Below are 24,737 nucleotides of genomic sequence, written 5' to 3' on the forward strand. Positions count from 1 at the left end.
AATAATGAGTAGTGGCAAAACAGTAAATTCATATGGGGCAAAATTGGTCCCCAACACGTAAGAACTTGGTGGAGAAGTCTTCTCCCCGCCCATGCCCCGCGCCCCCTTGCCTCACGCCCCGCACTCTTGATCTCCTGGACCTGAAGACTCGGACTAGTGGGATTTACGCGTGGCGTCCATGGTGGTACGCCCCGCGTAGTTGACCTCCTAGACGTTCTTTACTCCGGAGGCTGGATCCACGCTCCGCGCACATGGTGGGACGCCCCGCGTAGATGGGCTACTAGACTTTCCTCTGGTAATAGAGCTTCCCACGCTCCGCGCATGATGAGGCACGCCCCGCATGCTATGTTGGATGCCCTTGCTCTCGCCCTCTTCGGATGGTCTCCCCCGCGTCACGTCTCTTGGCTTCGGGTTTGGACTTAGGGAAGGGATGCCCTCATCATTACTTAGCGAATTTTGTTAAAAACACATCCAGACTTCGCATATGCTAACTAAAATCATCAACTAAACCAAACATTCGCTTCGCAAGCTTCGCATATGCTAATTAAAATCATCAACTAAACCAAACATTAGTTTCGTATGCTTCGCATATGCTAACTAAAATCATCAACTAAACCAAACATTAGCTTCGCAGGCTTCGCATATTTAGCTTCGCAGGCTTCGCATATGCTAACCTCTGCGAAGTCAGACGGGAGGAAGGCAGCCACGCGTAAATATTGAAGGTATTATGAGAAAGTCACACAAAATCAGTCTAGATATATAGTAGGTTGAGTAAATGGATTAAATATGTAAATGAGTCTCCCATTTGACCCATTTTGTAATTAACCTTACGTTCTCATGTAGGTCATTTTTTTTTAATTATATCAATTTCTCTCAAAGTTTTAATTGGATGCATTTCTTTTTGCATCGTTACATTTAGATTAGGGTAAATTTCAAAAAAAAACCCATGTGGTTTCACTTTTTTGCCAAAAAAGGACTGTGGTTTTTTTCGTTTCAAATACAGGACTGTGGTTTACTCCGTTACACTATTTACGGATTTGGTGAAGATGCCGTTAATTTGCTGACGTGGCTGAAGGGCAATTATGGGTTTTTAAAAAAATTAGGGTAAATTAAAAAAAAACCCTGTGGTTTCACTTTTTTGCAGAAAAAGGACTATGGTTTTTTTTCTTTTCAAATACAGGACTGTGATTTATTCTTTACACTATTTACGGATTTGGTGAAGATGTCGTTTATTTGCTAACGTGACTGAAGAGTAAATATGGATTTTTAAAAAAATTGATCAATAAATTTTTTATAACTATTTTGGGTCTACAATATTTACCGATGAATTTTTTATAACTATTTTATGGCTACAATATTGACTATAAAATCTCACATGAGCGCAATCTCACATGGTTGTTCAAAGCCTTTTATAGTCAATTTTTTAAAAAAACTCATATTTGCCCTTCAGCCACGTCTGCAAATAAACGACATCTTCACCAAATCCGTAAATAGTGTAATGGAATAAATCACAGTCTTGTATTTGAAAAGAAAAAAAAACCACAATCATTTTTCCGCAAAAAAGTGAAACCACAGGGTTGTTTTTAAAAAAATTTATCCCAATTTTTTTAAAAACCCATAATTGCCCTTCAGCCACGTCAGCAAATTAACGGCATCTTCACCAAATCCGTAAATAGTGTAACGGAGTAAACCACAGTCCTGTATTTGAAACGAAAAAAACCACAATCCTTTTTTGGCAAAAAAGTGAAACCACAGGATTTTTTTTTGAAATTTACCCTTTAGATTACATGAAATTGCCTTTGTTTTTCTTTATTGTAAAACAAATATACTCTAGTACTTTCAAACCTTTCCAAACTTTGTTAATTAAAGGATTGAATGCTTTCGAAAATAAGAGAAAAACTCACAAATTTGAAAATAGGAAAAATTACCGATAAACCTAACTTTACTCTAAACGGGCGTACTAGCCAAAGCCCATGACTAAATAAATTCGCCGGTGCACGTTTTTCCTCCTCCGCAGTAAACCACCCCGACTCAACTCTCCTCCGTCTTCCACTCTACTACTATCAGTTATCGTCAGAAACTAACACATTCTCCGTCTGATTATTTCCAATGGATGCTCTTTTTGATGCTATCAACGTGCGAGACCTTCTTCCCACCGGCGACCTCACAGACCCTACCTCGCCGCTCTCTGCGCCTGATCTCCGCCTCCTCATAAGCCGCCTGGAATCCCATTCTCTTCAAATTAAGTCTAGAGTCAAATCGTACCTCCTTTCTCATCACAACGACTTCTCTTCTCTCTTCTCCCTCTGTAACGATGCCATTTTACAAACTAATCAAATCAGTGAGAAGGTGTCCGATCTTGTACATTTGCTTTCTGATTCTCCCGTCCATGTTGAGATTAAAGAGATTGTTGAGGAAGCTAGTTTGAAGATGAAGGAGGTGAGAGTGAAGAGAGAATTGTTGGAATTGGTTAGAGGAATTGTTGCTATTAGTGAGAGGTTGAGAGGTGTAAGAGGGGCAATGAAGGACGGACGGCTGAAATTTGCTGCTCAGGAATTAAGGAAATTGAAGACAGCGTTGAGGATTGGTGATGAGGAGGAGAAAGAACCTGTGGTTTACGGCTTGCTAAGGAAGGAGTGGTTCGATTGCTTTGAAGAGGTACACAATTTTCTTAAGGAGCTTGGCTACAGTTTCTCTTGTTTGGTTGCTGATGATGTTGGGAAAAGAAATTTACTTGAATGCTTTCTATTGTTATTTGTAACTGCATATTTTAGTTTGCTTTAGCTGGCACGATTTTTTTTAGAAGTTTAGTCCTTATTACTTGCTAAACTTTAATATCACACTGTTTGTTTCATGCTAAGTTGGATTCTTATACCTAAGTTATTATGATTGTATAGGAAACACTATTTGTAGATGTTTTTCTTATCTGATATAATAATGGTAAATGCCATTCTGCTTTATTCTGCAAACAAAGACGTCGCACCATTTCTTTAGGAACCAAATAACACGTTGTTGCGTACATTGGTTTGGTGAGTTATCACAGGTGTATTGTGATTTTTATTGAGTTTGTGATTGTCTTTTTAGATGAATTGGATTTGGGTTTGTAGATTCAAGAGGTGCTAGAAAGATTCATGGAAAATGCAGTACTGTTTGATCCGGATTCTGGTGGAGTTCGAATCAAGAATCAGTTGAGCATTGGTGGAACTTCCGGGGTTGGCCTTGACACGGTCTTGGAGACATTGGAAGTGAGTGTTTATGTCCTCTAATCTTCCTCAAGCATATTCGGCATTTTCTTTTCGTTTATAGTGAGACATGCGATCTATTATGTTGGTAAAGCATTAGAACTCATAGAAGTTTATTTCTCATGCTTGAGGTTGTCAAGTTGAAAACATTTCCCTTACTTTTTGTTGGTGCAATTGCATTTTCTTCGCATATTAATGTCAAAACTTCTTATTGTTTTATATAACTTATATACTGCCTCTTTTATTGGGTTGATGGGTGGTATTATGAATTATTATATGTTGTTGGGGGATTTTGCTACATTACATCAAAATAGCATTTGAATGTACCCTTTTTTAATCCAGACTTTCAATTTGCTTCACTCATTATTAGGCGCTATTGTAGGTTGTTGAAGTTTTACATTATGGACTTGCTAAAGTGGCTGACAAAATTATCAAGTTTGTTATTACTCCTGCTGTAAATTCTGGATCATCTATCACATTTGTAGAAGATTCTGAAAAAGTCTTGGATGACTCTGTAGATGCAATATTGAAGATGGTGCCATCATCAAATCCTCAGGTAAAGTGCCTGGTGATATACTTTAAGATTTCTTACTGCGATAATTCGGATGTAAATGATGTCCCATATAATGCTGGCTCTAAAATCGTATTTGAAATTGAAATGGATACATGCATGTGTTGACTTTGCTTTAAATGGCAATGTTCTGTGAAATTATTTCATGGATTCACTTTTTATCAAAAATAAATTTAGTCATATACAAATAGAGTAAAAACTCTTCTAACATGGGTCTCATCCACACTTTTGCAAATGGTTTTGATTGTAATTATTGCTCTGACCTTTATTCTTCTCAACAGATGGAAGATGCGGATGGAAAAACTATATATTCAGGGGTCATTCAGGTAGTAAAGTTCATTTTTGAACGCTTATGCTTCCAAAAAGAATCTTGGATTCGATGTTTTGGGAGATTGACATGGCCCAGGATATCCGAGTTAATCATTGCTAACTTCCTCTCAAAGGTATGTTCTTCTGAATCTTCAAAGTTCAGCTAAAGATGACATTATTTCATTTTGTTTCTTCAGAATTTCTATTTTAAGAATTGTTCAGTACATGTGTGTATGTGCAGTTGTGCACCTTTTAGGCTGAAGCTATGTATGTTGAGAAATATCGATATTGACTTGAGTGTTATACATGGGTAATGTCATTGAAATCTAGAACCTTAGTTAAAACATCCAAGTCAAGCACACAGATTCTTTTAGCGCACACAGATTCTTTTAGCAACTTAATATTTATCTGCTGTGCTGTCATTTGTTGCTGATTGTTTCACTCTTGGGTTTCTCTTCAAAGATCTTGGATTTATTTTACATTCTTTCCACAAATAATCTGACAAACCCCTTAGCATTATTGGGGCATATGTCAAAAAATAAGTTACTCTTCTGCATTGATTTTGGAATAATGCTGCATTTTTAAGGATAGTTCATTTATCCTCAAAACTGAAATATATGTTTAAGTAACAACATTTATGAGTCTAAGCAATTAAGTATTTCATGCTTGACCCCTTGGGCGAGCCTTGGCGCAACGGTAAACGTTGTTGTCGTGTGACCGAGAGGTCAGAGGTTCGAGTCTTAGGAGTAGCCTCTTGCCAAAAATTGGCAGGGGAAGGCTTGCCCTAGTACACCCTTGTGGTGAGACCCCTCCCCGGACCCTCTCTTAGCGGGGACGCGTAGTGCATCGGGTCGCCCTTTATGCTTGAACCCTTGGATTTGAACTTTGCAATTTGAAAATTAATTGTAGTTTGGGAATCAACAATGTTATTGATTTCCTAAGTAGGAGAATTTGAAAGTGTCATGGAACCATTTGAACTAAAAGCTCAAGCTGATAGTTAAAGGTCCACTCCATATAAATATCTGACACACCCCCACACGCGAATGCCCACTGGGCTTGAAGCATGCACAACACATGCCCAAATTACCATGTCGTGCAAATAACTCAACAAATGGGGCTGCCAGGAATTGAACCCTGGACCACTTGGTCACACTGGCTGCATAGTTATTAAAGGCGCATGGCGCACTAAGGCGCAAGGGGTCCTGGAGCCTTGGCGCATGGCGCACGGCGATGGCGCGCGCCATAGCGAGACAAGGCGCACTTACAAAAATAAAAATTATAAAACTATAAAACTAACATAAAAATGCAATGCATACTAAATCATGAAAATATCTTAAGCATAAATAAAATGACTCTGTTTCTCACTCTTCAAATGACTCTGTCTCTTCCTCTTCAAAGAGTCTCTTCATCTTCTAGTTAGTTAAAACGTATAATCTCTCTCCTTTTTAATACTTTTTGTTAATAGAACACGTGTTCCATTCCAGATATATAAAAATAAATGCCAAAAATTCCAAAAAACAGCCCATAACTGCCTGTAACTGCCAAGGCGCGCCTTTGGCAACTGCCTCTTGGCGCACCAGGCGCGCGCCATGGCAGTTGCGCCTCGCCATGGGGCTGCCATGGCGCTAAGGCCTGCGCCTGGTGCGCCATGCGCCATAGGCGCGCCTTTAATAACTATGACTGGCTGGCTCTGATACCATGTCATGGAACCGTTTGAACTAAAAGCTCAAGCTGATAGTTAAAGGTCCACTTCATATTAATAGCTCACAGAAAGAAATAGTTATTTCGATTCGATAGATAGTTCCAAATGTGCTATTGCATGCTTGTTTGAGAGTTAATAGAATCATGGTTAGCATCTCCTTTCTATAAAAATTATTTTGTTTTCTTTCTGAATATTATGTTTATGAAAAACCTGTTTTGTTAGTCTACCTTATTGTACGTTGTAAATTGTTCTTTGGATTCTTCTTTCCCTCCCCTGCAATGATTTTGGAATAATGCTGCATTTTTAAGGATAGCTCATTTATCCTCAAAACTGAAATATATGTTTAAGTAACAATGTTTATGAGTCTAAGCAATTAAGTATTTCATGCTTGACCCCTTGGATTTGAACTTTGCAATTTGAAAATTAATTGTAGTTTGGGAATCAGCAATGTTGTTGATTTCCTAAGCAGGATAATTTGAAAGAGAGAGTTATTTCGATACATAGTTCCAAATGTGCTATTGCATGCTTGCTTGAGAGTTATTAGAATCATGGTTAGCATCTCCTTTCTCCAAAATTTATATTTTTTTCTTTCTGAATATTATGTTTATGAAAAACCTGTTTTGATAGTCTACCTTACTGTACATTGTAAATTGTTCTTTGGATTCTTCTTTCCCTCCCCCCTATCATTGTAGGTTTGCTCCATTAATGTCACTTATGGTTTGGGAGTTGTATAGCAGCCGTAGGTTGTACAATTAAGAGTTTGTATATGTTAGATAAATTGCAATTTTCTTTTTATCAATTAGAAAGTTATAGCTGTTAACCTTGGTTTTGGTTTGTGCCAACTTGCTTTGTTTAATGTATGCTTGATGCAAGCTGTAGAATTCTAATGCTGAGTTTCTTCTTCATTGGTTATTCTACATGTTTCAGTTTATGCAACTCCCTGTTTACAGAAAATGGTACATGACATTTATTTATTTTGTTTCAGGCTGTCCCTGAAGATGCCTCAAAACTTGCTGACTTTCAGAATATCATCAAAAGCACATCCAAGTTTGAGACTGATTTAAAAGAAATGAAATTTGTTTCAGCATCAGATAGTGCTGACCAAAAGTTGAGCAATTTTGCAGAAAATGTTGAGGTTCACTTTGCATCTAGGAAGAAGACAGAAACCTTGGCAAAAGCTAGAAATTTGCTTTTACAGTGTGACTTTGCCATTCCCCAAGTAAATTCTTAGAGGCTTCTATACATAGATATATCCTTAAATATTGTTATCTGATAATAAGCTTTTTGAATATCATGTACTTCTGTAGGAGTACATAAGAGAAGGTCCTCCACTGAAGAGTACTGGAGAAGCTAATAATTCGTCTGAGCATGTTGTTGACTTGCTTTTTCTCTCTGAGAGGTGTGTGGTGTCCAAAGCAGCTTTCCAACTCATGGATCTAGTGCATAATACACTGAAGGTGGTTTACCTAAAACTAGATTTCCTTTTCTTATGTTATTTGAAATTTTCACTTGATTATCCTGCGAGTTTCAATGAGGAAGAGTGTTTTTGTCGCATAAGTTTTCTGCCTTCCCCACTTTGCTTTCGCTAGGTCTATTTTACTTTTTCCTTTCTGTGTGTGTTGTTGTGCACTTGTGAAAAAAAATTCTATGAATTTCATTAAGGTTCCACCAAAAGAAGCCATGTCCTTGTTTTGCCATGGCCATATATGTTACATGCATAGAGACATGTGTGCTTGGGGAATAGATTTGAAAGTGTTCTCCTCTTCATAAGGATACTTGATGTTGAGGTGTTTATCGAGCGTTTTACACACATATCTTCTGAGCTTAGAGTAGAAATCAGTGAAGCGACTATCAATAGAAGCTGGACCTCATGTTTGCTAGGAGTGAGAATGATAAAGAATGTAATGAAGAATGTTATATGGTTAATATGGGTAGTTAGGCAAGGGGACACTGGGAAGGTCTCTTAGCGTGTTAGTTGATGTAGACTTAATGTTTGCTAGGAGTGAGAATGATAGAGAATGTGATAATGAAATGCTTTATGGTTACTAGGATACTTAGAGAATAGAGAATATAAGGAGATGCATTGAAGGTCTCTTAGCTGGCATTAGTTGCTAGGTGCTGAAGGGTGTGAGAGGTGTAGGGGTTATATACTAGTGTGAGGTGTAAAGCTAGAGATAGCTTTTGAGAAATTGTTTATAATTCGGCACAAGGCTTGGAAAATACAGTTTCTCTACTGATTTATCTTCTTTGGCTATTCCTTTTCTTTTGCTCTGTTTGGCAGAGTATTTGCTATTGAGTAATATAAATTTGTTTCAATCACTGTTCGAAACGAGGCCGCCTGAACCGCCTAGACGCTCGAAATTGAGAATCCGCTCCGATTTTCTCCGATTAGTCCCTCTAGGCGTTTTATTGACTCCTAGGCGATTTTTAGCCACCTAGGCAGTCTCAACGCCGCCTAGGTACCGCTTAAGCGACAATGAACAAAAGCATTTTTTTTATTGGGAATTTATTTTTTTTGGTTTATTATAATTCACTTTTAAGTTGTTTCAATGATGTTGTTGAAATGTTGATGTTTGCACATTTTTAAAGATATATGTTACAAATATACATGTTTTTCTATATTAAATAATTTTATATTATTATTTTTAGATAGTATAATACATATTTTAATTGAATTTATATAACAATTTGTTGATTGACAAATAAAAAATACAAAAATACAAATCCGATTAATCCCCGACTAATCCTCGAGGGCCCTGTCCGCCCGACTAACGCCTAGCGTTTTTTACAACCTTGGTTTCAATCCCATCTTTCATATCTGTTCTTTCTCTATTTGTATTATTTTGTATTGCGATATGTATCAGAGAACTATTCTGTTGATACTGGAGATCAAGTTATGCAAAACTTGGTTAATTTGGTCTTGTTCTTTTCAACTCATTTCAATTAGGTTTTGATATATCTTGGTGTTTTGTTCTTTTTGCTACCCAGTTTAAAAGATATATTTTATAGTACTGGTTTTAAGTCCCTGAGAAGCTCCCCCTCCTGTTTTTTCCTTACTGCTTTCTTTGGTATCCTAGCTTTTAAAAGTTATTTAGCACCTTGCTAACAATTCTCTTCTCTTTTCTATGCAATTTAATAAGCTATCGAAACTATTTGATTTTTCTTTATGCCTGTAGATTTTGCTACATTTGCTGTCTGTTTTTGCTTCCTTGCTGATCAAGCTCACCTTCTTTCTTTCGACTCACAAGACAAAATGTGGGATTTCATTTCAAGGATATGTTGAAGAACTGGCTAACATAGAAAAATATAACAATTTGTTTTTTCTCTTATTTCAATTGCTAGCTTTGGTGCTTTTTATGAGGATATTCTTATATTGATTAGGTGTGATTTAAGCTAATTTGCCAATTCAAATGAACCAGAAAAAGAAGAAGAATCATTCATATTTGGTATACTTAGTGTGATGCTCTTGCTATGTGGATTTCTCCTTTTCTTTTTGGAGATGATATACCTAACTTTAATTATTGAAATAACTTGGAATGGGTAGCTAATCTTTTGCTTCATATTCCTAATAGATAATGTGAAAAGCACAAAACAAGAATCACTGAAACAACCTCAAGGGAATATATTAGGTTGGGTTCTACATTTTTAATTACTGAAGTACAAATACTACACATGTTCTAGACTTAGTTGACTTATGCAAATCCTTAATGCCACCATATGTATTCTGATATAGATGCCTGGTGTTAAACATGAGCTGATATTTATCATGAAGGCCAGTTAGGGGTGTCATAATCATGGTATTTAACACACACACACACATAGAGATATATATACCACATGATTATATATGATATGAATGCAGCAAAAGTGATAATCGTATCAAACAAGTCGTGTCAGGTGGGTTGTCTCTGTAAATCGTGTTATCGTGTCAGAAATTGACAGCCCTAAGGCCGCTGTTATAGTGTATACAGATTTTGAAGTCACACTGAAACATAGCATTGGGCATAACTGTAACACACACACACACATAGAGATATATATACCACATGATTATATATGATATGAATGCAGCAAAAGTGATAATCGTATCAAACAAGTCGTGTCAGGTGGGTTGTCTCTGTAAATCGTGTTATCGTGTCAGAAATTGACAGCCCTAAGGCCGCTGTTATAGTGTATACAGATTTTGAAGTCACACTGAAACATAGCATTGGGCATAACTGTGGTAACAGTTAACAAAGAGTGCAACTGCTAGGCAAAGGAGGTGTCAGAACTAGGCGTCATGGGTGATGTTGATCAATTGACGGCTAGGGTTCATGATTATCAATTGACGGGCTAGGGTTCATGATTTAGCGCATAAGGTTGTTGAATCCAGCAAAAAGGCATGCAATGACATTCGAGAATTACGGCCCTTAATAGAGTCACACTTCTCCATTACAGGAAGAAGGATCAAAGGGGTTGCAAATTGCAACTAACATCAGTCACAAACCAGTGCATTCAGAATTATTCGATGAACATTCAGTTGCAGCGCATGGAGGGGCAATAATTCCTAAATATAGCAGCCTGGAAAAGGGACTTGAAAGAATTGCAACCACTATCTTCCATGAACCAGCCCGAATCGAATCGGAACATATCAGGTTGTTGCACAAGGAGCTATGATCAGTCCCTAATACAAATACATCAGGCTGAAGTTTCTTCCTATAATGGTATTGAAGATTCTCTGGCATTGCCACACAAATATGAGCAACTTTTTATCAATCAGACGCAAGAGGAAAGTGACAAGGCCATAGGATTGGCTGCATTTAATATGACTGAAGAGGCACAACTTAAAAATGCAGAATTGGTTACATTTCATAGGGCCAAAAAGGTGTGGTATTATAGAGTTGAACACGAGGATCCTGGAGGGCGATGAAAAATGGAGCATTTCCTAAATTCCAGCTTGTGGACAAGCTCTTGTCGAAGAGGGGAGAAATGTTACAATACCGCAATAAGGGTTTAGATCTTTTAGCTCAAGTTTAGGGATTTTATTCTATTTGACGTTTTAATTAATTTAGGAAGTGTTATTATTTAATATTCTATTATTTAGGGATTTTCATAGTTTAGGAGTTTTAGTATTTAGGAAGTTCTACTACTTTAGAGTTTTTCTAAATAAGAATTTTTATGTGTTTCGGATCCTTGTCTTTTAAAGGGGAGGATCATATTCAATAAATCAATCAAGAATTTTCTAGTCAGAAAGATAATTAAGGGAGTTTGGTGATCTCTTACAAATCACCATTTAGCTTCAAGGATAGGCTACTGGAAGAACAAGAAAAAGTGATGATTTAACAAACCATTAAATCCTGAAATGAGTGAAGAAGAAGATGGAGGAAGAAAGTGACCAGAGAAGGTGATGATTTAATATCACTGTTTAAAATTATTGGTTCAGTAGTGCATCTAGTGTTTGAGTTTGTCTTTTCTTTTGTTTGAAATGCTGGAGAGATGTGTGCTGTTCATTCTAGATGATTTTTCTTGTTTTGCTTTGTTTTTCGTATAAATTGTTTGTTTCCATAAAACAAAATGACGCTTTAAACAAACTAGGTTGAGAATCTAGTTCACCTTTTTGAGCCACTACCAACAATTCTTCTGCAGATGTAGAGAAGTTGGGAATCTAGTCCCCAGCAGAAGTTACTTGTAATCCCCTGTGTGCATTCTCTCCCTCCCCCCCTCACTTTCCCTCTGCATTAGTGCATATTCTAAAAAGTTATACAGTAAAAAAGTATAAATTTAATTCCAAATTTATATATATTCTTCTGTCTTGTGTTGCAAGTCCTTACTACCTTTCGGTGACCATTCAGATGTTTTTTCTTTCACAGTATAAGCGAAAACCCTAAGATTAAGACCCTAACATCACACCTAAAGTGTGCTTTCATTATGATTGGTGCAGGATGTTTGTATGTCATCTCCAAGGGTTGCATTGGAGTTTTATCATGCTGCTAGGGATGCTATACTTCTCTATGAGGCTGTTATTCCTGTCAAGGTTAGTGCATAGAAGCTAGTTCCAGAATATGAAATTTACCTGTTGAAATACTTTGTGATATTGCTGTTGGGATTGATGTGGAGTTTCCATCCGTATTTGTTGCTAAAACAAATTAGGTATTCATTGGACCTTTATATATATATATATATATATATTTCAGTCAATTTTGAGATGCATTCCTATTCTCTGTTGAAGTTTAGCACCTTTTCTTCTGTAGGCTTCACAGTAATGTCTTGTCTGTTTCATGTTATACTTGTGATCATAATTATGTTTGGTGACCTTTTTCTGACTTGTGAAGCTAGAAAGGAAGCTTGATGGCATAAACCAGGTTGCGGTACTCATGCACAATGATTGTCTCTATTTATCCCAAGAGATACTTGGACTAGCATTTGAGGTATGCATGATGCACCTACATGCTTATATATTTGTAATTAATGATGAATCTGTAATAGAATCTGGATTGGTTTTTGTGTTGCCAAAATTACTCCTTGGATTGTTTGTAGTATTTAGTCTTGTCATTATTTTGATGTGACATCCAATTCAATAAAACATTCAGTTAAGAATTGATGTAAAAATGAATATCGAATAAGTACAGTAGAAAAGTTGACTCTTTACATGCCTTTGAATTATGATGATCAAGTATAGGTCAGACTTCCCAAGTTGTATTAAAGAAAATGCTGTTTTTGTTGATATGGCTCCACGATTTCATGTAATGGCTGAGGATATATTACACAGACAAATCCAGCTTGCTGTTTTCAATTTGAAAGAGGTAAATTTTCATACTCACAGCTGATCAGAATCAGATTGTCATCTGCTAGAAATCTCTGAATGTTACCTATGTATCAATAATATGCTTGCTTCCTCCATGAAATGGTATTAATAGGCCATAGATGTTGCTGATGGCTTTCAGAACACTCATCAGATGCAACAATTTGAATCTGCAAAGTTTAGCACAGATCAGGTATTTTTCTCCAAACATCCGTCCATCTGCTGCCATTATCTTTATTTTAGCCATATGAGGAAGAGATAAATGTTGCTCTATCAGGTGGTTTTTATTCTTGAAAAAGTACGGATTATATGGGAGCCTCTGTTGCTTCCTTCGATTTACCAGAAAAGCATGTGTATGGTTCTAGAATCTGTTTTTTCTCGAATTGCTAGAGACATACTCCTTATAGATGATATGGCAGCTGATGAAACATTACAGGTATGTCCTATTCGTATATAATAATAATTACAAGTGTGTGTGTGGATTTGAGAGCTTGTTTTCAGAGGATATGTAATTTGATCGTGTTTTGCACAGCTTCAGCGACTGATTTATATGATGCTGGAAAACCTTGCTTCTATAATGGAGTCGTTGATTGCTAAAATTCGAAAGGAGAAGTCAGAAGATAATTCTAGATATTCTCTAGATGAGTTGATACCGTCTTTACATAAAATACGCAAACTTGCAGGCATGTATTATATATTTGTTGGAAATAGGTGTTATTTATGTGTGCTTTATATAATAACTAATTTGGTGTAAAATTCATCAGAATTACTGGACATGCCTTTGAAATCCATTACTAACAGTTGGGAAAGTGGTGAACTCTTCAGCTGTGGTTTTACAATGTTAGAGGTAAGTTCTGTGAAAATGGTATGGTCTTTTTCCTTTTCCCTTTATTTGTTGTTGGTGCTTAGAAGGTGTTGGGTAAAATGCAGGTGCAATGCTTCATAAAAGCCATATTTGCAGATTCGGCTCTGCGAAAAGAATGCTTATGGAGGATAGAAAACGTGAGCTTGTAAGAATTTGTATCAAAGAGAAGAGATTGTGATTGTATTTTACTCTTTTGTAAATTGTATGTAGTTAAACATTTATGATGATATTTATTATAATTACAATTTTGGCAATTATTCTTATATATTAAGTATCATGTACATGTCTCTTTTATACATATAATGTCGATGCAAAGTAAAGATCGTGATAAATTACTACCAAAAACTTTTAACAACAATTTATCTTCGTGTGACTGATACTATTTTACTAAAAGATAGTGTAAAACTTAATTTAAGAATTCTTATCGTTCATAGTGCAATACCAATTGATGGAGTCCATTAACATATTTGACTCGCTTTGCTTCCATTTTACCAAATTAGACACTTTCATCCATTTTGAATAAAAATACCTTTAGTTCTATATAACCTAACCTCCAATAACCTCCTTTTCTTTTTTAGTTATTTCAAATTTTTATAACAAAATTCCTCAACCCAACCCAAGATGCATATTTATACATAAGTATTCTTTCTGCATTTTACGTACACATTGTTCGAATATGCAGTTGATTAGTTGAATGTTGTTGCATTGAACCCGTCATTATCCGATTTCCCCATTCCGCTCGTTATGTCACATTTAGCTGTTGTATATGCGACACGAGTTGTCGCATTTGTGACAACATTGCTTCTGTCGCATCTGCGACAACAAATACCCGTCTATTTAGATGTCGCATCCAAGTGCATTTCTTATCGCATTTGATTTATCCTTGTCGCATTTGATTTATCATTGCGAAAATATTGTTTTGATTATGTGTTCATTTCATAAATGCAAAAGTATGTCAACCAAAGAGAAGTGTACGTGTGATGACATACGTCAGTGGTAAATCGAAGTTGCTGGTTTTGTCAACAGAAATTGATTTGCAAAAGTTAAAAGAAAAAGTTTATACTGTCATGCGTGTTGATTCAACCTCATACGACCTACAAATGTCCATGCAAGCAACATTCGATCCAAATAAAGTGCGTGAAAGAGTAGCACCTATTGATGACGATGAAGATGTTATGGGATTCATAGAGTATTGTCGAATGAATCCGACCTTTTTGATTCCACTGTATGCTACTCTAAGTCTGCGAACAATAGATGCGGAAGTATTATGATGTCATGAGGACGGGCATGTCTGTCCACCGGAAGTAAGTTATGATCCCACTATCGAAATTGAGACTCGTAGGCATGTTAATTATGATAATGATGGTGGAAATGATGATGATTATCAGAATTACGATAATGATGATTATGATAATCATGATCATTATGATTAGCATTATGATAATGATTATTGTTACGAGAATGGTGATAATGTGGAAAATGAGGTAGATGTCCATCGGAATCAAACTCCCGTTAAAGGTATTCACGAAACATCCAAACAATCTGATCAGGTCCATGACAGTGTATATGAGAGTAATGATGAAGCTAAAAGGAAAAGGATGACTGATCCATTTCGATGGCTTCTAAAGGTATGTTCCGCGCCGGTGATTCCGATTGCATCAAAGCAATCAAACAGATAGTCTACTTTGAGGGTGAATGATATATTCTCAAACAAAATAGAATTGCAAGACTCACTTGGGAAATATGCAATAGAAAATTCGTGCAAATGGAAGGTGTACAAATCCAACAAGTCTTTCTTTGAAGTGAAATGTAAAGATGTTGAAAAATGTAACTGGCGGGCTAAAGGTATTGTCATTCCGGGTTCCGGTATGTTCAGGCTTGCAAGAATGGATAGTATGGACCTACACACTTATGGGAGAGATCAAATATGTCCGCATCATAGGCAAGCTGGAAAACAAGTTGCATGGATACTACTTCGAAATAGGTTTGATTTGGAGAATCGAGGTGTATCGACCAAAGGACATCGTTTTCCGTTTTGAACGAGATTTCTCAGTTAATCTCTCTCTTACATGCAAGTTTGGAGAGCAAGAAGTTGGACATTGGAAGCTCAGGGTGGTTCACCTGAGGAGTCATTTATGTTGTTACCGAACTACTGTGAAACATTGAAGAGTACCAACCGGGGAGCGGTGACACATATTGAAACTAATGATAATAATCACTTTAAATTCTTCTTTATGGCCATTGGTGCTTCATTGAGAGGTTTTAAACAACATATTCGACCTGTTTTAACCGTCGATGGAACTTTTCTAAAAGGTAAATATTCGGGCATATTGTACATTGCAGTTGCCCTTGATGGTAATAATCAGATATATCCCGTTGCGTTTGGAATTGGATAGTATGGACATGATGAAACGAAGAAGAAGCGCGAATAGAACAAAGAGTATTTTTTCCCAGAATGGATGAAAGTGTCTAGTTTGGTAAAATGAAAGCGAAGTGTGTTAAATATGTTAATAGGATCCCTTATTAGATCTAGATTTGTAATTGGCACTAATTTAATCTAGACACCCTCCGCCAAAAGACACCCTTAATTCATATACTATATGCCCAAATACAACGTATTGATGATAAATTCACAGTAATGTAAACTTGTGCTTAATGAGTAAATATGGCTGCAAAACTTTTAGAGATTTGTAGGCACTTCTACGGATGTTGCAATTTAATGGTTTATACCAGTAACAAAATTATTGGTTTCTTAATAGTATTCAACTTGAAATATCTCATAGTCTCCTAAATTCAAATTGCAAAATGACAAGATTTGGGCTAAGTTAAAAAGTATATTAGTTTAAGCATCAAGAGATCAATAAAGCATTGCAACTGGTCTAAAAAATCAATATATCACTTTAAATAAATATACAAAATCAATAAACAAAATTCCAAAGACTAATGAAACAATCTCTAAAATTCATAAGATCAATGGGATAAACAAGTAAAGGCACACAATAAAGGATGTATTAAATCAAGCCAATTTATAAATTAAATTATGATTAATTACAAAAAAACTACCATGTGGTTTGAACTTTTTGCAATGTGGTATAGGTGGTATTTTTTTTCCAAACACAACCCGACGGTTGTCACCGTTACCAAATTCCCGGAAACGGTTGGAATTCCGTCAAGGGTGATGACATGGCCAAGGGCATTTTTGTCATTAAAAAATTTAAAATATAAAAAGCAGAAAATTGAATTAAAACCCCAAAGAATAGGCCTTGACCTTTGATCTTCTAACTCATCTTCATCTTCCTCGTGAAACCAGTGAACAATATGTAACTTTAGCCCTACTACATACATGATTCAGTTCATGTTTCTTCTGTAAATTATACGAACGAGTAAGAGAGTATCAGTGCGACAGATTTACACTGGATTTTCGCGTAACAGAGCATGGTTCTTGCTTCGGTTCTGCTTAGCAAGTAGGGAAGTTCAGTGGGCTTACTTCGATTGACGTGTCAGACAAGGTATGAAAATTCTTCCATGTACAAGTAGTCGTTTTGGATTTTGTTGATCGGTTTAGGGTTTTTGTTACTATTGGTGGATAAATTCATTGTTTCTGTCGATTTGTTGAGTTGCGATTCAAGTTTTTTTTTCTCCCTTTTAATTGTTTGCATGCCATGTATGCATGTTATGTTTTTGCGTTTAGATACTTGGTATCTTTACTGAATTTCGCTTTCATTTGATTTGTATCAGATTATGACTGATATTATAACTCTGGTACTTCACTACGGGGGGAAATGGTCTTCGTATGACGATTCTATGGAGTACATTGGAGGGGATGTGGCAGAGGTTGATGTGGATAAAGACTTTCTGTCATATTTCCAGCTTTTAGGGTATTACAGAGACCTGGGGTGTAGACATGGATGCCGTATATGGTATCATGTGATTGGTTTGAGTGGTAAGGTCTCTTATGAAGAGATAGTTGATGACAAGAATGTAGCTTTTATGTGTGTAGCAAACAAGGATCATCCCGAATGGGATATTTATTTTGAAGCGCATAGGCCACCACTTAATGTGGACATGACTGATGCGGCACCACAGGTGAGGCCTGCGGTTAGTGATGACAGCACTGATGAGGAAGGGGTTGATATTGGTGCTGATAAGGAAGGTGTTGATGATGAGGGGGCTGACGAGGAAGGGGCTAATGAGGTTGGGGCTGATGATGAAGGAGCTGATGAGGAATGGGCTAACGAGGTTGGGGCTGATGATGGGGGAGCTGATGAGGAAGGGGCTGATATGATGCATGATAATGTAGAGGTTGATGAGGAAGGGGTTGATATGATGCATGATAATGGATTAGTTAGTGATGCTGGTGGAGATGATTTTATAAGTGATGATATGTATATGGGATTCACAGGGGACTTTGGAGAAGATTTTGGGGAGGATAGTGACAATGATTATGTGGAAGGTTCAGAAGACGATGTCGTTAGTTTAAGTGATGATGTATCACTTGAATTTGAAGAAAGCTCGTTCTTTGCTGAAGTTCAAAAACAAAATGTGCCACACCACGAGCCACAATCACAACCACAATCTGTGCCACAAATTGATGATGAAGTTGAGCAACAATCTACACCCTTGAATGAGTCACAACTGTTGGTCCCGTGTGATTAGTTCCAGGGGGGGGGGTTAGGAACTAATGTAACTTTTTGTTAATTTAATTATGCTGACTTAATTTAATTTAAGGAGTTTGTCAACTCAGCTTTAGGTCAGCACGTCCGATTTTATGGTAAAACAGTTTTGGTTTGATATTGACTAAAACAGTTTTACTTATGAGTTGGAAGTTGGCACTCTTGTGGCCAGCTTTCAACTCAGCACTCTGATTTACTCAGTATCTGTTTGACAATTTTATATGCTGAGTAAATAACACAAGCAACACATACAAATATATATATATATATATATATATATATATATATATATATATATTGAGAGAGAGAGTTTAGAGATTACTCAGTTCAACTTATCCTGGTTCGGCCTCTCTGCCTACGTCCAGTCCCCAGAGTCCCTCCGGGCTTTTAGAATCCAATATTGAGCTCTTTAAAGGTAGAGCACAAACCGTTTACAAGGCAGTTGAATATGCAAGAGAACCTTCCTCTATTCGTCTACTCAACTCCTACTAAATGCTATAACCGAACACTCAGATTTTCTCTACCACTAAGTACTCAACACCGAGCACTCAGCACAACACTCTCAATAGTACAATTGATAACACACTTGTTCTTTTTTCAGATAAAGAACACTTTAGATGATTACAAGCAATCAATCTAGCATTTACACAGAGAATAGAAAATTGGTGTAAGATCTCTTTCTTGTTTTTGAGTGCTTTTAATTTGTATCTTTCTCTCTTGTATAATTTTTAATTCGGCAAATGATCCAAGAACCATCATTGTCCTTTTATAGATGAATTTCTGAAGATTGGATCATTTTGAAATGATTTAGCCGTTAAGTCCAAAACGACTCTTTTAGGAGACATCTTCTGGTCAGCTTCAGGTTTTGCAGGCCAATCCTGTTCTCTGATTTCTTCAGACGTCAGGCTTGTCTTCTTCCTGCAGATGTTGTCTTTTTGTGGCAGTTATCTTTTACCAATAATCCATTGACCCATACATCTCGTAATCAGTCTTCTGCGTAATTTAGAGGATTGTATTATTGGTGCAGAAGGTTGGCAGTCTTTGTCCTCTAGCCAACGGATCTCCAATGCTGTCCTGACGATTACTCAGCTTCTACTTTTTCATTTGTGGTCTTCGGTTGTTTGTTAACTTCCGTGCTGAGTTCTCTATTAGTCAGCTTCATTCTGCTAGACAATTTTGAAGAAGGCTTCTGATGCTGAGTTCATTCCACTCAGCTTTGTTGATTCTTCAAGCTTCTGTTATTCTATGCTGAGTTCCATTCTACTCAGCTTTGTTGAATAGCTTGAACTTCGGACTTCTGTTCTTTGATGCTGAGTTCAATTCTACTCAGCTTGTTCTTTGATCTCATGCTGACTTCATCCTGTCTTACTTTTTATATCTATTTGTATTTATATTTATACTCAACATTGAACAAACATATTAGTACAATTAAATCAAAGCACTTAAATTTAATTGCCTCTTAATCATGGATGATTTTGTCAAATCAAAATCTTGTGGAAAGGTGTTTCAACAAACTCCCCTATTTTGATGTTGGCAAAATACATAATTATGGAACTCAGTTTTGAAATTCCCCATGATTGATTTATTTCTCATATTTCTGAAATTGCTCCCCCGTAAGGGTTGCATCTATTAACTTAACTCTAAACCTTCCAAGATTTAATTGAGAGAAATCAAAGATACTTGTTCTGACTAAGTTCAATCCTAGACCTTCTAAGATCTAATTGAGTTGAGTCTAGGTCAGCTTTCAGAAATGGTCAATTTTATTACTTCAGTTTGATTATGTGTGAAGATGTATACTGAGTATGTTTCATTATAATTTGTTTGTTCAATCTTGGACAGATCAGCATATAATACTAAGCATGGTATTTAGATAAGTTGGATAAAATGATGCTTATCATAAATTTACTCGGCAAGGAACATAAATGTTAAGCACAAATGAAGTATGAGCTAAGTCCTAAACTTTAGACTAGACTACTTCTTCTTCAGATTGACTTGAGCTTGATGCTCAGCTTGGTACTTGCCTTTTCCTTTTTCTTTACTTCCTGATGCACCACCTGCGTGCTGAGTTCCATCTTGTCTTCTCTCCCCCGTTTTTCCATCATCAGGTGGAGGAGGAATGAAAGTGTCATTCTTAGCAGCAGCAGACAAGGCATTGGAATAACGCTTCAATTTCCTTATACTCTCATTCAGGCCATCAAAGACTGGAATACTATCATCTTGAAGAGATCTAGGAACCCGTAGGGAGCCAGTCAGCATGCTAATGAGACACTCATGAGATTTGCTGATCCAGGAGATTGAATCAGTCAGCTGGGCATAGGATTGGTGGTACATTTTGAGCACAGCTGAGTCATAGAATTTGCGTTGAGCATTGGTGATGCGTACTGACTGGAGGATGGCTTGTGAAAAGCTTAGAAGGGTCTCATTAGTGATGGGGTCAACATCCATCGTTTCCTTATTGACATTGAGTAGACGCACAGCTTCACTCAGTTGATCAATGGTACACTGAGAAGTGGAGGAAATTAATTCATGTGTGCTGGTCAGTTCAGAGGTCAACTTGGAGAAGTATTGATTCAACTCAGCAGAAGTGGCATATTCAGAATGAACCGGAGATCTAATGTTGGCCAGGTATGTGGTCAGCTTAGCAAAGTGATCTTTGAGCTCAGTAGAAGTAGCATACCCCGGATGTACTTCAGATAGACTCTGGATTTTGCCTTCAAGTGCATTCATGTGGTTGACCATCATGAGCAATAATTCAGTCAGCTTGGCAATTTGGTCTTGCTTGGGTTGCTGTGTCTGGACCGTGGTCATAACACTGATGATATCTTTGAGGCTCCGAATTTCGTTCAGAAGCTGAGTGATGGATGAAATATGGGATGACTCAATATTTGCAGACCCATCAGCATCAGCATGAGGAGGATTCAAATCCTGAAGAAGGGACTGAGCAGAGGCAATGATTCTGCGCCCAGACTCAGTAGCACTTGTTGGTCCCTGATAATTAGTTCCAAGGGGGGGGGGGGTTAGAAACTAATATAAGTTTTTCGCATTTTAATTAAGCTGACTGGAAGTTATTTTGAGAGTTTATTAACTCAGCTTTTGGTCAGCTTGGTGAGATATGTTTCAAGACAGCTTTAGTCAGATGTTGACTAAAGTTGTTTTCTTGTGAGTTAAGAATTGACACTCTTGGAGGTCAGCTTCTAACTCAGCACCACTTATTTACTCAAGGTCAGCTTAGACAATTTATATGCTGAGTAAATATAGTAAACAACACATACAATATAAGAGAGAGTTCAGAGATTACTCAGTATCACTTATCCTGGTTCAGCCTCTCTGCCTACGTCCAGTCCCCAGAGTCCTCCGGGCTTTTTGAATCCAATACTGAGCTCTTTAACGGTAGAGCACAAACCAATTACAAGGCAGTTGAATATGCAAGAGTACCTTCCTCTATTCGTCTACTCAACTCCTACTAAGTGCTACAACCCAGCACCTAGATTTCTCTACCACTGAATGCTTACAACCAAGCACTCAGCTTAACACTCTCAATATTCCTATTGATCACAGACTTGTTCTTTTTATGCTAAAGAACACTTTAGATGATTACACAACAATCAATCTAGCATTTACACAGAGAATAGAAAAATTGGTGTAAGATCTTTTTGTATTTGAGTGCTTTCAAGATTTTATCTCTTTGTATTTTTCTCTTGATGCTTCAGTGATAAACCAAGGTTCTTCATTGTCCTTTTATAGAAGGAAATTGCAGATTTGGATCTTGAATTGTTGTTACCGTTAACACCAAAACGGCTCTTTTGGGGAACAATTTCTGGTCAGCTTCAGACTGCTCTGCCATTCCCTTTCTCTGTTTTCTTCAGGCGTCAGGTTTATCTTCTTGCGTCTGGCTTGTCTTTTTATGCCAGTTGTCTTTTACCAATAATCCAATGACCCATGTCTCTTGGAATTGGTCTTTTGTGTATCTTCGAGGTTCCAATTATTGGTGCAGAAGATTGGCAGACTTTGTCCTTTAGTGAACGGATCCTTCATGCTGTCCTGACTGTTTACTCAGTTCTATTTGTTATCTTCAGATGTTCAATCTTCTGAGCTGAGTTGCTTCTTAGTCAGCTCCGTTCTGTTTAACCGCTTCTGAAGAAATCTTTAACTTTAGTCAGCTTCGTTTTGCTTCTAAGTTCTACTCCACTCCGCTTACATTCTGTCATGCTGAGTTCCGTTCTACTCAACTTTGCTTGTGCTGACTTTTGTCCTGTCTTTAGTTTATATATATATTTTGCACTCAATATTGAACAAACACATTAGTACAATTAAATCAAAGCATTTAAATTTAATTGCCTCTTAATAATGGATGATTTTGTCAAATCAAAATCTTGTGGAAAGGTGTTTCAACAAACTCCCCCATTTTGATGTTGGCAAAATACATAATTACGGAACTCAGTTATAAGTTGCCCCATGATTGATTTTTGAAATGACTCCCCCGTAAGGGTTGCACATATTGTCTTAACTTAATTCTAAACCTTCCAATGTTTAATTAGTTTTAAGACATTTGTGTATGCTGACTTAGTTAAATATTTTTCTTTTAATTTTAAGTCAGCTTTCAGGTATGTTGTTACTCAGTTTATTACCGGGGTGTTATTGTAACTGAGTATTCTTTACTTCTTAATTTGTTTGTTCAATTTTATCGACCAGTTTGAGGAAATTGTACTTGCCATAGATTTAAGCAAAAATATAAAGCTAAACAATAAAGCTAAGCAGAACATATAAATGTTTCTATGCAAGTTCTAAACAAACAACATCTACTAGACTATATCTAGTTCTACTTCTTCTTTTTTTGAGCCGAGTGATCAGCTTGAGCAATTCCTTTGCCTTTCTCTTTATTCCATGAAGCATTACCTGCAGGCTGAGTTACTCCTTGACTTGTACCTGTAGGCTGAGTTCCTTTTTGACTTGTCTCCCCCGTTTTGCCATCATCGGGTTTGTAGAGAAAGGTTTCATTTCTAGCCACAGATGAGAGATAGTGGGAGTAGCGCTGAAGCTTCTTAGTGCTTTCACCCAAGCCATCAATGACTGGTACACTATCGTCCTGGACATGCTTAGGAACCCGAAGGGAGCTGCTGATCATGCTAAGGAGGCATTCATGGGATTTGCTCAGCCAGGTGAGCGAGCTTGTGATCTGACCAAAAGATTGATGGTACAGCTTTAGTAGGGCAGAATCATAGAACATACGCTGAGCATTGTTGATGCGCATTGCCTTCATGATAGCTTGTGAAAAGCTCATGAGTTTACTGTTGGAGACTGGATCAACATCCATCTGTGCTCTGTCTATGTTGAGGAGTCTGACTGCTTCACTTAGTTGGTCAATAGTACACTGAGAGGAGGAGGATACTAAGTCACGTGTACTGGTCAGCTCATCATTAAGCTTGGTGAAGCATTGTTGGAGTTCGACAGAGGTGACAAACTCAGTATTGCCGGGTGGACTTGATTTGATCAGCTCAGCATTCAGCTTGAGAAAGAAATCATGCAACTCAGCAGAGGTAGCATACTCAGTACGGGCAGTGGCACTAGATTTGGTCAGTTCCGCAGTTAACTTAACAAAATATTCTTGCAGTTCAGTTGAAGTTGCATACCCTGGATTGACTGCTGATAATTTTTGAACTTGCCCTTCAAGTGAATTCATATGGGTTCCCATTGTAAGCATCAGTTCGGTCAGTTTTGCTATTTGCCCTTGATTCGGTTGCTGAGTTTGAACCGTAGTGATAATGCTAACCAGATCTTTTAGTCCTCGAAGTTCATTCAGAAGCTGAGTAATACCTGACAGGTGGGAGGACTCAGCTTGAGTAGATTGGTGGCCATCAGCTTGAGTAGTATTGAAATCTTGAAGCAAGGACTGAGCAGAAGCAATGACACGGCGTCCGGACTCAGTAGCATTCAAGTATGCGAATTGATCAGCATTGGGCTCAGAGGCTGGTATTGAGTGTGATGGTGGTGGAGGAGTTGGTTCTCTGCCAGATTGAGTACCTTGATTGGTACCTGGACTTTGATTGATTGGATGAGCTGAGTCATCAACATGTTGTGTTGGAGGTGGAGTTTGATTAGATAAGTTAATCTGCTCAGCTTGAAGAGGTGAAGTGGAAACAGGAAGTGTGTCACTTTGAGCAGCTTGGATTGGATCTGTAGGGTTTTTGGCTTGTTCCTCATTATGAGTAACAGAGGCTTATTTTTCTATAGGATTTTCTGGTGGTGACTCAGTCTCATTCGAGAAATATTTGAACTGGATGTTAGAGAGGTCATCCTCAATTTCTTCTGCAGGAAAAGTATCCATAAGATCAATTTGCTTTTGCGCCTTCTTCTTAAGTCTTCGTCGTGTCGTCGCTTTTGGTGATGAAGGGTCAGCTTGAATTTCTTCGCTGGACTCAGTAGCAACTGTCTCTTCTTCTACAAGTTGCTCAACCTGACCCACAAAAGCATCACTTTCTTTTTCTCCCTGCTCAGCATCATGCTGAGATTTCTCAACATTGGCATGTTCTTCCTGCTCAGTATGAAGTTCTTCCTCAGCATGAGTTTCATCTGCAGCTTGTTGCTCAGTTCCTT

General features: G+C 37.4%; 1 protein-coding gene across 2 annotated transcripts; it reads left to right on the plus strand.

Annotated features, from left to right (window-relative positions):
* The first annotated feature begins 1,944 nt into the window (after nucleotides 1-1,944).
* Nucleotides 1,945-13,727, plus strand: LOC136230577 (centromere/kinetochore protein zw10 homolog). 2 transcript variants are annotated; one of them, XM_066019698.1, is made up of 14 exons: nucleotides 1,945-2,658; nucleotides 3,108-3,245; nucleotides 3,625-3,798; nucleotides 4,095-4,256; nucleotides 6,810-7,043; nucleotides 7,132-7,281; nucleotides 11,745-11,837; nucleotides 12,136-12,231; nucleotides 12,478-12,606; nucleotides 12,748-12,798; nucleotides 12,883-13,041; nucleotides 13,138-13,288; nucleotides 13,370-13,452; nucleotides 13,536-13,727. In XM_066019698.1, the coding sequence occupies exons 1-14, from the start codon at nucleotides 2,110-2,112 to the stop codon at nucleotides 13,617-13,619; spliced, it is 2,253 nt and encodes a 750-aa protein (XP_065875770.1). In that variant the 5' UTR covers nucleotides 1,945-2,109; the 3' UTR covers nucleotides 13,620-13,727. The 2 variants fall into 2 exon arrangements, with proteins under 2 accessions (XP_065875770.1, XP_065875769.1); XM_066019697.1 differs by having other exon boundaries at nucleotides 1,946-2,658; nucleotides 12,721-12,798.
* The last annotated feature ends 11,010 nt before the right edge of the window (nucleotides 13,728-24,737 follow it).

Source organism: Euphorbia lathyris, chromosome 5 (assembly GCF_963576675.1).
Source record: "Euphorbia lathyris chromosome 5, ddEupLath1.1, whole genome shotgun sequence".
Classification (NCBI taxonomy): domain Eukaryota; kingdom Viridiplantae; phylum Streptophyta; class Magnoliopsida; order Malpighiales; family Euphorbiaceae; genus Euphorbia; species Euphorbia lathyris.